Source organism: Plectrocnemia conspersa, unplaced genomic scaffold (genome assembly GCF_051122295.1).
Source record: "Plectrocnemia conspersa isolate PC_06_02 unplaced genomic scaffold, ASM5112229v1 ptg000001l, whole genome shotgun sequence".
In the NCBI taxonomy this organism is placed as follows: Eukaryota; Metazoa; Arthropoda; class Insecta; order Trichoptera; family Polycentropodidae; genus Plectrocnemia; species Plectrocnemia conspersa.
Window position 1 is genome coordinate 27,961,205 of NW_028277165.1, and position 13,646 is coordinate 27,974,850.

The window sequence follows — 13,646 nt, forward strand, 5'->3', positions numbered from 1 at the left end:
AGGCCTCATGCTGCAAAATTGACTCAAGAAAAAATAAGGGAGGTTTAGTTGGAAGTTTTAACCCGTCCCCCACATCACCAGATTTTGCAGTGTATGATAACCATCTATTTAGGTCATAAGAACATTCGTTACGAAAAAAAAATTAAAATGTTGGTGAAGTAAAAAGGTCATTATTAATGATGGAATTTAAAAAAAATAGTATTTAATATGATATTGTAAATAAGTGTTTTATGCAAGCATACTTTTCGGTCCACCTCATATTGTTATTATTATAATAAAAGGCAATATATTATATAATATAATTTTACTCTTGATTGTCGGTTTATTGTATAATTTAGCTTTGTTGAATTAGACAGCTTAATTAAGCTCAGACTGCAAATTTATAATTTGTTTGTCTTGCTTCTAGTTATAATATCAATGTGTTTCATTCTAGCTTTACGTTCACTAAGAATTTAACATTTTGTTTATCTAGTGGCAGTAAATATTTTTAAATACCAAAACGTTAATTGATAATTGAATAGTTAGTAACGCTTTTTAAGTTGTATTTTTTGCAGTTAAAAAACAACATAGTAAATTGAAATTTTGTTCGAAAAAAGCTAGTAGTATAGCATTAAAAATATCTTCTACTAAATAGGTGCGAAGGGTTTATAAAAAAAAACATATCGTTTCGTATAGCATCATTATTTTTAATGACACTGAATAACGACAAATGTGTCAAAGAAAAAGGAAAACAAAATTTATATGTAACTTAAAGCTAATTTTTCACTATTTATATAAATTTTATGTTGGAAGTACTTTAAACAATATACAATGAAGTAAATTTTCCCACATAATAGTTTGCTCGGGCTTCTTTATTCAATATACTAATTTAATTCCTATTTTATAAAATACTGACTAATCAACATACGCTGACAACAATCGTTATAAAAAGCGTAAAGCATAAGCGTTCAAAGAAAATTTAACTATCCGTATTTCTATCCTAATGTATTATTTCTAGGAGCATTAAACCACAAATTATTTAATTTTTTCCGTAGCGTCTACACTACTCAAGTTTCTAAGGAGCAGAGGCAAAAATCCGTAAATAATCGGGAGCTTTTAATTGTGAGCTTTAACCTTTCTGATGTTACGAGCCACGTACGGGGCTCAGTCGCGACCGTATTGCCAAAAGACATTTATGGGTATCTTAAAAAAATATTCACTAACGCTACTAAATAATATTTAAAGACTATTTAGGTTTATTGCGTAATATACTGAAACACATTATGGATCATTACTATTTTAATAGTTTTTCAAAAAATGTCTACAATTATGCTGCTTTTCTGCAACTTAGACATGGATAACAATTGATAATTAATCATTACTAGATTTTTTGAAAGAATATGAGAATAAAACAATATTATTATACATCGTTGTATTTTTTACTTTGTTTAAAAATGTTAGTTTGCTTATAAAACAAAAATAATTCAATAAAGGTTTATTGTGACAGTCAGCCCTTACAAACTTAACGAACTTAAACCCTTAAAACATTACCACAATGGTTTTGTTTATCAAGGTATACCACTGAAATATGAACGCTTCATTAGCATAGACAATACAGTACAGCAAAATTTTTCTAAATAAATATTTTTTGCATATGTCCAAGCTAATGTGAAAAAACATTTAAAAAGCTTGGTATTTATTTACTTTAGAACGGCGAGAACCAATCAGAAAAGGTGGATCACAAGAGAGACTTACTTCGACACGCATTTTGAGAGATACTGCTACTTTTACAGCTTTTCGGATACTACAAAACTACACGGCTTTTTGGTCAGCTTGGACATCTGCATTCGACATCGCCGTCCGATACTGACACCTGAATTATATCTGTATAATATGAGTGTTAAATTGCTTAATTAAAATATGTATTTAAATTATCACTCAGTGCCAAAATTTATAATAAAAATCAACAATTATAGATCACACCATTTTGTAAAGCGAAAATAATATTGTCGGTTCAGGTTAGCTATTCGTTTATTTTGCAACGGGTACGATAATAGTTTTATATAATCGCTTTTTGGGGAACAGTTATTGAGCCGAACGATACGTTGATGGAATTTTAAATGTACAATATATTTCCTGTCAATGCGAAATGGTAAACCGAACTCTAGGAACCGACACAAAAGCGACTTGACATTCTGCGAATGAATGGAGAAAAAAAGTATCCCTCTCTGACGATGTCGACAAAAATCCGAAATAAAATATTGCACTTATAAATCGGCGCTCATTGTTGGTCGTGTCCCTTTTTTATCGACTTGTAGCTGTAGTGTGGGTCGATGTTTTTTTGCTCTCCTGAAGACGCGCACCCTTTCAGTCGTGCTAAGTCAATTGAAACGAGCCCGTAGCCAGCGGTGCGTGGAAATGTGTCCTATTCTCCAGCATCACCGCATTAGTGTACCCCCAGATATATACTACACTAGTGTATTATATGTATATAAATCAGTTGTTCGGCGCACAGCTGAGTTCACTTAAATTAAATCACCCGTGGTGTAATTGTCCATGAACTACAACCGAATTCTATCTCTCTTCTGCTGGAAGGGGTGACCGCCTACTATACGCTGAGAGAAATGCGCCCCTGGGCCCTTTCGACTTTCGCGTCGATAACTCTGAAACGACTGCCGCTACCGTTTCGCGAAAAAATCTTAAACGAAAGTATTTTTTAAATCATTCAAAAAAAAAAGATTCACGAGCTCGTACTTTATTATTTAATAGCATGCGAATAGAATAGATAATATATTATTTGCTTTTGTGTGAATGATAGTGAAAAAATTATATTTAACGCTACTTAATTTAACTTGTGAAACCATAATTAAAGCACACCTCTAGAACTTTGGCTCATAGGCAATAGTTAACTGAGCTTATAGCTTAATTCGATTATAATAGGCCAGGTCACTTCCACTGCAATGATAATCGATTTCACGTATTAACTCTACGTTTGACGTATCACATAGTAAATGGGCGTATAGAGAACGATCAAAGAGCTCTAAGACTGATAATGTACAAATAATAGAGCAAATGCCTACACGTATACTTATATTATATTAGAAGGCATGGTAAAGCGTAATTTGTAAAGTACTGGACTAATCCATTGCCAAGTGTTCAATTACTACAGCGTAATCGAATTCTTATTTATATTAATGACATGCGGTAACTTAAAGCTATAGTTATGTAAAAACATATATTGCTAGCTTTTACCGCATATGATTTTTTATAATAAATATTTTAAATGCTTTAAAAAATATTGTTCCATCTACTGTGAGCAACGTTATTTAAATGGCGTTAGCAATTTTTATTAAATGTATCATTTTAATAAACAAATAATAATTAAGGCAAGAGAAAAAATTGCATTAATGTCTAATATATTATTTATGTTAAAACTTGCAACTATATTTAAAGGCTTTGATTTATAACCTATTTATTGAAACGATTATCTATAAACATTTTTTGTAGGGCAATGCATACCAAAAAATCTAAAAGGTTGGACGCGCCTGTGATAGATGATGTACTATGTTACACAATCATAGGCGTTTGCTTAGTAAAGCTTTCACAGAATTCAACGTATATGATTACCGTGTTTATAGTATGGTATTCAACATATGTGATTCACTAGTTATATCTACTATAAACATGAGCAAAAATCTTATCAAATTATCAGACTTTATCAGCAATGTTTAAAAAATATGTAATCCCAATCTTAATGTTATCAAATTCCATCGCCTCAATCAAAGTTTAAATTGAAAACGCGATACGATCGCAGCTTCCTCCGCCAATCATCATCTTTCACCGGCGTTAATTTTCGAACGTCGAATTTTTGATTGATATCAATTTGTTTGCTTTTCGCGCCAAAGTCCGTGTAATTAAAACAGAGAAGGGAGAAAGGGGGACAGAGAAAGTTACCAGCTAATGCCGGCGTCTCGGCTCCTTACGAGGGAAAGCTCTTATTGGGAAACATTTAAAAGTTTGCTATTAAGCTCCGTTTGCGAGAGAGCTTTCGTCGGAGCTTTTGTTCGACGTACGTACGTATGTTTCGAGTTAATCAACGCCTCGTTATGATCGAATCGATTGGTTTTGACTTTCAAATTTAAGTTTGGATAAGCAATTGATTGGCGTTGTTGTAATGTTGTACTAATTAGAGCTTCGCGTCGGCAAAACTTTGGCAAGCTAATCGGAGGATTAAACTTACGGTTACGTAATGTTGTAATGGATAATTAATGTATATTAGGTAACTGGTTAATATTATGTTATTAATATAAATTTACCGAAACAATAACTGCTTTACTGAATTCTATAAATCCTGTATGACTTTTTTTAAGTAACAATTATTATTTACTATTATATAATTTTCAATTTATAACTTAAACGTGTTTTACAAAAATGTAAATACACAAAAGACGTGATGCTTTATGGGTAAAAAAAAAACACATTATACATCATCAAAAATTAGCAAATTTTACAATATACACAAATATTGTTTTATCATAAAGACTTGCAGAACAAGATATGAACTAATAAATATTTAAAATAATAAGATAATTATTTATTTGAACCAATAAGTTCAGCTGGGTTGATCCACCCCTAACCAACAGAAGAGAGAATAGCTATTGTATAACGCCAGAGCGAAATTGATTCGTGGAAATTGATTTATTATTATTAAATTATAACCGTAAACACATTTTAGATATAATAGATTTCAAAAAGAGCTAAAAATTTATTATTTTTTGCATTTTTAATTTATTACACAACTTGTTCTTATGCTTTTGTTGTTTGCTAAACAATGAATTATTAGTAATATTTTAACTAAAAATTTGCTTTTTTGCTCTGAACGTTTTTACTGTTGTTACGGCTACCAATTACATTACCTTTGTACACCCAGGATTTATTCCGTATGGAAATATTGTAGTTAGGTCTGATAACCACGAGTTTGTATTGTATCCAAGACATCAAATTGCCTTCAGCGTTATGAACAATGTACATACAAATATTTATCAAAAATATTGTTTTACTTTTACCGATAAGCAAACAAAAGTCTCGATTCCCAGGAATTCCCGGGACTTGAATTTTGTAATCAATATCTTATTCTTAGCTACCATAACGAGGAGTATCTATTTTATTTTGCTTTATGTATTTTTATAGGAAATATTCTTTATATATAATAAAGGAATATTATAAATATCATTGTTTTTAATTTTTTAAAATAAAAAAGACAAATCTTTGATTTACTTAGCAATTATTGAAATATAAATAATATCATACGATTTATATACAGTAGATTGTTATGGCTTTTGTCAATGTAAAAATGCTATTTTACACAGAAAATATTGTTTTACTATTAAAGTAACTCAAATTAGCCCAGAGAAAATGTAATTGATATCTCGCGAAAATTTTTTGGATACAATATTTTAAATTTATATTTAAATTATATTTTAAATGTATGTTTTTATTATGTAAGTGAATATAAAATTTGCTATTTAAGCAAAATAATGCTAAGTTTAATTTCTTTAAATATCTATAATTTACTAATTATCAAATAGGAAATGTAGTAACTTAATTTCCCTTATTGACAAATTTGATTTTATCTTACATATTTTAATGTTTATATTATTTATTTTTATTTAATCAACTAATTATTGAGGCTTAGCTGAATTAATAAATAATATGTTACAAATCTTTAAAAGTGTGAATATTGTTAAAAATTAATTTAAATATCTAATGGTTTATCATAGATCTTATAAATACTATTTAATTGTATTTTTTTGTTACAATAATATTCAATAAAAATAATATTTAATAAGTAATTATTTTAGATATTAAAAAATAATATTGGCTAGAAAAAAAAATAAAATATTTTTTCTATAAACTATTCTTATATTATGAGTTCATTAGAATCTCAAAATTTTAACACACACTAGTAATGATTAAATATATAATTAGTCTAAATTTACATAAACAATAGTCGGTAAAGACTTGTATCAATATTTAGTAATTTACTTAAGATTTTACTTAAATAATATTTGGCAATTTGCAAACAAATTTATTTTTATGAAAAAAAAATTGTGGCAATATAATTGTCCATTCACTAATCGACCAATTATTAATTCTTAAAACCCTTATTTTATAAAGTTCCATGTAAATAAGATATTGAAAAAAGAAAATGAAAAAAAAGCTGTTGCATATTATGTGTTAAAAGCACAATAACCAAAAATGCATCAGGTCTTTTTATCCGGACAAATGCATTCCGTTCGTGACAATAAATCATTTTGAGAAATTAGCAAAAACTGTTCGGTGCATTTACACACACTTTACATTGTCAAACATGTTAGAAATGACAAGTGCAAGGTTGCCAAATATTCAACAGTTTGAACAACTGTAAATGCACTCAATCAAAAATAAATATATCTTTCGAAAATTGTGTCGATTACTACTGATGGTGCTCGAAGTGTGACTAGAGAAGAAAGCGGTTTTATTAATTTATCAACCAAACACATAAGACATCAAGCTTTGGGTTTTCATCGCATTATACATCATCAGGTTTTATGCTCTAAGCACAAGATGTTTTGAGCCTTGTAACAATATCTGTTCGCGGGTTATACAAAAGGATTATTTCGAGTTATTAAAAGAGATCAACTAGATGTAATATGGGTGACTTATGCACCTACAACAACATGGGAAGATAAAGTCGTAGATAAGTTCTTCAAAAATTTGTTTAGTGTTTTGATGAATATAGGCCTTTTTTAAATGAGAAAGTCGTTAACTATTTTCAGATAATGGATGTTTATTGATTTGTGCTTGCAGTTAAATAAATTAAATATTTAACTGCAAGATGTTAACAAAACAATAATTGCAACGTTTGATTAAAAATTATATGTATTCATTACAAAATTATACATATATTCATATCATGAATAAGAACCTCAAATTGTCGATGAAATTGTGTCCTTGGGGCAGAATATAAGAGGAAAGTTAAATAAGGATGATATTAAAGAGTTGGTAGAGGAAAATGGTCAGGATGAAAAGATCTGCATTGCGAGCAACACACAAGGCTACAGAGGAGATCTCGTCTGAGGAGGAAGAGAAAGAAGCTGAGAAACCTTTTACTTCAAATGAGATTGAGGATATTTGTAAAATGTAGGAAAAAGTGTAAAATTTATGAAAAAGAACCACACGAGCAAGGATGTAGCAGTGCAAGCCATAAATCTATTTAATGGCAATGAAATGCTTAATTTTCTCCAAATCCTCAAAAAGCAACTCTCATTGAATAGGCGCATAGTTTTATTACCAAAAAATATTTAATTGAGCTATCAGTGATGAACAGTAGTGATTTCAATGTATTTAGTAAATTTGATTGTTTTATAATAAATGTAAATAATCAGGAATATAAAAAATATACTTCAATTTTGTATCAATCATTTTAATATAAATATATTTGGGTTATAATATAATTAATCAGCTTTAAATTCTATGATATATTATAGGAAAATTTACTTTGATATACTAGTGTTCTAAAATACGAGCATGTTTCCGAAATAATTTACGCTTGTACACTAAGTTTCCACTGTATACACTAATGTTTCATTCTTACAAGAGAAAAGCAATTACGCATTGAAGCGTAATTGTAAAAATAGACACTCAGAAATTCACATGTTAACAAATATTTATAGCCAATTTTTATCGTCAGCGCATATAACGTAAAACTGTATTTGTGCAATAAATATTAGGTAGTTTCAAATTGAGTCTAATATGTAAATTTAGTACACACAATATACAAGGGTAAAAATTTGTTTTTAAAATATGTATTTAAAATATTATTCTGCTCTAAAAAGGGTTCAGGCATGTTAAAGTTGGGCTGTTAGTGTACATAATATATTTACAAAATAAACACAATACATTTTTATTAAATTAATCGCTTAAATAAAGCTAAACGTTGGAATTTGGGCGGTCATGCAAAACCGCCAGGGTCGCTCCCCGGGGGCGGCAAAGTTTCTAAATATACATTGCTTAATGAAGGCGGTGGTAGTGGTATATAAATTAGAGCGACTTACTTCTGTCGATGAAGCGAAACTGTCCCAGAAAGCCGGTGGAATTGTCTCCTTTCGGCCTGGCGCCCGAGTGGAACTCCAAAACGAGCGCCCGGCCCGACGAGTACAGGGCCGGAGGGACGTCGGACCTGCCGCCGCAGAGGGCTCCCGCCCCCTCACTATACTCGTTCACTTCGCCCCTTTCCACGTGCGGATACAATTTTAAATAGTCTCCGCTCATGCAACTGAAAAGAAAAAAAAGCGGTTACTTAATCGCTCGAATAAACGCGAGCTTCTACAAACTTGCGTAAAAATAATAAACCTACATTTTTATTATGTACTTGGACGTTTATGTCTTATGTATGTTGGGGGGTGTTGGATAAAATTATTTATTTGATAATTTACGTGTAGGTACTTTACTCTAAAAATACCGTGTATGACTTTTGTAGTGATTAGTGGTTTCATTACGGATATTTTAGGGCATAGTTGAATAATTATAATAAATAACACGAATTCTAGGAAATAATATTAAGACGAACTAGTGACTCTTATTAGCTAACTTTTTATTTTTAATAAAATAAATAATAATTATTAGGGAAGCATATTAAAAAATATGTATTTTCTCTAGATTGGTACAGTTTTTATGATCATAATAGTCATAATGGGTATATTTTTACCTTTTGTTCAATAATAACTGTCTTTTCTAATATGCTTTTAAGAAATAAAATATTAACATTATTAAAAAAATACTTTCAATACAATTGTATAACACGGAGAAGTTTCATTACGGAGGATCTTTTGAAATGAATAGAACTATATGGCGTATTTATAAATTTAATAGCTCACACACTATTGTTGAGGTACCGAAACTAGTGACTGTGACCCCCAACTTTTTAAGTTTTAAATAATATGTTTGCTTCATATTGATTTTTTTAATATATTATTTATATATTTCAAAGTTGAAATTATATATTAAAACTATGTTGTAGATATGCGCAATACACTAAATAGGATGAGATCGTACGTGTGCGTCTAAGAGATATGCAGTTGATCCTAGTGCATTTTTTACTGTTAACACGTTAATGCGTATACTTGCGCACTACATAGACGAATATTTCAAATTTTGTATCTATTCTTTAAAATGGTTCCATCTATAAAAAACTACCTAACATTTTCAACACATTTAAAAATAGGTTTTCAACTCAGGTAAATATTTATATTTGAAAGAAAATATTTTATGTTATGTTTGCAGCCTATGTATTTATTAATTAAAGATTAGGTTTAAAACTTAGCTAGATAATGATTAAACTAAATACGGTATTTCGCTTTAAAATAAATAAAGATTAAAATATAATACATATTATTAAAACAAATACTAAAAGGTTTGTAACATAAAAAATAATATTAAAACGTAACATTTTGTATCATTTAAAAATTGGTTTGCAGCTCAGATATAATAAATAAATATTTTGTTATACGTTACTGACGCTACAATATAATCGAATCTATAGTTGGTATGATGTATGCGATTATAAGTCAGTAATTGTGTTTTAGCGCATTTTAGATGTTTATGATATAATAAACAAAACCACAATTTTATCATAAATTCGAATTTTAGGCATAAAAACGATTTTTAGTTAGACTAGTCGCGTAATTAGTTACAATATAATTTCGAAAAAAAATGTTTAATGTGTAAATAAAAAGCCAGTGTTTAATTACCTTTACTAATTAGAGAGAAACAATAAACTAAAAATATCGACTACCTAATCTGTTGCTTATGACCAAAAGTGGAAAATTAGCATTATATACAGGCGCGTATGGTGAGATACATTCCTTTTTGCTCGCTCGCGTGTTAAGTAACGAGAGTGAGTGAGAGGTAAGGGCGTGCAGAACGCATGTAACGCACGCCCTTATCTCTCACTCACACTCGTCACTTAAGACGCCAGCGAGCGAAAGGTAATGTATTTTACCGTGCGCGCCTGCAATATACGCTTTAAAAATATTATTAATTTTGAGACCTTTATCTATTTTTATTATTAAATATTTTAATTTAAGTAAGGGTTTTTCTGCGCCGCATTATATATTCTAAAATAAATTAAGTTCAAAAAGATTTCACTTTATTTGAAATCTATAATTAACTAAAAATATTTGAAATTCATATTAAAATAAAAATATTTCTTTTAGGTTAAAAATAACTACTTATGTGTTTTTGAGCAAAATTTTTAAAATTCCCAAAAAAAAAAAATAACAACTTTAAATTGCTTTAAATTGCCATCGTTCGCCAAAATTCAATTACACTTTTTTCTGTATGAATAAGCTAATTATTTATATTATATTTAAAATCCCTTATAAATTAAACATATTTTTAAGTTAAAGAAATATTTTTATTTATTCTGATATTTTCTTCTGAGAATTTGATGATTTTTCTTCATATTTTATTAAGTGTTTTAAAATTTAAATCGATAAAATCAATTACGTAGTTCGTTGTTAAACGCGCCAAGCCCAGGAATTCCCTAACTGTCTAGTTTGCGTTCATATGACAACTCTTTTATCTGTCAAACGCACGCCGCGAACAATGAAGTGCAATTGGATAAACAGTGGAATATGTAATAATCACAGTGCATTTAACTCACACAGTGTTAATTGAAAATGATACGAAATGATGTAACACTTGGAATTATAGACATAAACAAAACTTTAAATTATGTGAGTGTGCCAATAAGTGTTTAGTTATATGAATAATATATCACGGTTATATTAATAAAAATACTATTGACTTTCTGGGATATTATATTAGAAAACAGCAGTGATTTAGCAATTATAGGTATACATACCAAAGGTAAACATATTACAATGGTAGTAATAATGAAACATCTCATATTAGTGTAAACAAAAATACATTTTACCTACTATATAGTATCGTTTACAGTTATTTTCAGAAGCAATGAAAGATATAATAACATTTACATATGGCAAACCATTTAAGTATGGCGACAATTTATCTGTTAAAAAAATATGCTAATCTACATGTTTAATCCTCTAAGGTAACTTCTGTTAATTTTTTCTCTTACGTTGTCGTTCAAATTTTATTTATGGATTATATTAGTAGTAATAATTTGTTTAATGTTTAATTATTGATAAAAGTTTCATTGTTTTTAATACTTTTTCAGAAAGAACAATTTGATGATCTATATGACGACAACGTAGAATTGATACATATAAACAAAAAGTCAATCATCTCACTGTCAGTAAGTATTATATTTTTATAAAGAACATACTATATAAGTTTGATGTAATTGAATATCCAGAATTTAGCTGTTCCGTAAAAAAATAATTGCACAGAACAAAAATTGATAAAAAACCATAACATAGATACATATTTTTCCACATCCACATCGGAACTAAAAATAACCCACTATTGATTATTCCAGGTATACAATCACATATTTATCATTGTAAGATCTCGTCTATTAGATCACATCCAAGAAACTACACGTTTAAAGCGAGCCATTGGCTGATATATTGCGAGTAGTCACTCGGAACGGAACGATCAAGGTGTATTTTTTTGATGCAATAATGGTCTTAATTGCTTTTGTTTATATACCTTGGTGTATACAACACACTCACTCACTACCCTAAATATTATCACAATATATATGGCACAAAAAGTCAAGAGCCCATGACTGACGTCTTAGGACAATTTAAAAATTAAAATATTTGCATCCTCGCGACATTATTATGTCATATCATCTGTATGAATACTGTGTTTATATGTATATATTATTTATTCATAAATATTTTTAGAAACCATGAGCGAACAATAAGATGACTACGCAGAAACGGAACCAAACTTCTTCAGCTAAATAATTATCTGCATCACAATCATTGTAACGCGATCATGATGAAAGATAGTATACCCAAATATCCATAGAGAAAAATATATGTTTTATTAACATACCTCGTACGTACTAAATATATATACAATTCTAATAGTTAAATATGTGTTAAATCAGAAGTAATGATAATTTTTATGTATTGCAAATCAAAAAACTCACTTTTCGGTCTCCGAGCCCGTCGTCGAAATCAAGATTTGAAGATTTCGCTACAAAGATTGTTTTATAATTGTTTATATATTAGTAGTTTAATCAGTGTATACTTATAATCCTTACACGTATAATGTATATATTACATTTTCATAGTTATAATGTACCTAGTTAATTTGCAATCCGAGTATTTATATTCAGTCAAATTTAACGACGCACATGAAAAATAAATGAAAATTAACTGTCGGCCATCTTGTTTTATATTTAAATGCTGATTTTTCATTGGTCGATAGTCAGAGCCTCCAATTGAAAACAAAAGAAATTAATCAAATAAATTGAATTTTTATTTTTATTAATTATAATTAAATATATTTCCTTTGTTTATGTTTATTATTAAAAACCGTTCATATAGAGCGATAGTAAATTTAACGTAGTGTTTGATTTTGAAGCAAGCGCGTCTGGAAAAAGAAGTGACGGCTTAAAACAATTATATGTAAGATATATAATATTTTTAATCTCTTGACATGTTGCACTATGAATAAAGTACGTAAATTATTAACCTATATCTTTAGCATAATACCACATATATAAATATTAATTAAAATCCTTGCCACGTCAAATAAACGTCCTTGCAGCGATATGTCTGGTTCGTCTAAAATTAATATTAGTTTTGGAGTATAACTTCGTCGTGTCGTTATGGTTAAATATAACGTAGTTTCGGATTTGTACGAAGTATGTACATCAGATTTCATATTAACACTACTTGGGCTGTGCGGTTATATGAGTAAACCTTACAAGATGACGGCAACATGTTTTAAGAATTTATGATAAAATATTTTTTTGTTGGATTCTTGCATTGTATCCATTTGTTAGATTCCTGCGTTGTATCATATACATACAATAAAGAAAAAAACGTGGCACATGAGTTGTATTACCAGACAGTAACTGTTGTCAGAAACATGGCACACATTTCGTGCCATCGGACTGTATTGTGCTAAAATTATAAAAGTTTAAATAGCTACCTAGTATTTTTTTTCTATTGTATTTAGTATGAAGTATTCCACTGTAGCTCATTTTTAATCAGTATATGTTTTTTGTTTTCTGAGTTTTGGTACAATGGTTAAATAACCTATTTTTATGTAAAATATAGCACTGATTTAAAATTTAAGACTAAAATAGGACAGAAGCTATGGGTTCGGCGCTATTATTAACAACCGGTCCCAGCTCTAACGTGCCATCTATTGATTGCAAATTAAAATACATGATAGGTAAAGATAATGATATGGATATAACTGATTTCCAAACTTTTTCTAATGGTTAATTCTTATTTATAGATATTCATTACGTCTAATTGACTCGCCCAGTTAGTACATATTTACAACTTTGTAGCACATTGGACTTGTACCTGTCCGGTTACAATAGAAGAATAAAAAAATTACAATTATTATTATGGGATTCAGAGAAAAGCATTCGACTAAAACTGCATTACAAGTAGTGATAAATAATTGGCTGTTGGCTAAGGATACAAACAAAATCATTGGAGCAGTTTTCT

At 29.2% G+C, this 13,646-nt stretch overlaps 1 protein-coding gene across 1 annotated transcript in view; it reads right to left on the minus strand.

Moving 5' to 3' along the window:
* The window catches only part of Sol1 (CUB domain-containing protein Sol1), a 387,647-nt gene that overhangs the window by 180,473 nt on the left and 193,528 nt on the right, over window positions 1–13,646 (minus strand). Inside the window, exon 4 of the mRNA XM_088205243.1 lies at window positions 8,076–8,296. Coding sequence (XP_088061369.1) covers window positions 8,076–8,296 — 221 coding nt within the window. The remainder of the gene's footprint in view (window positions 1–8,075; window positions 8,297–13,646) is intronic.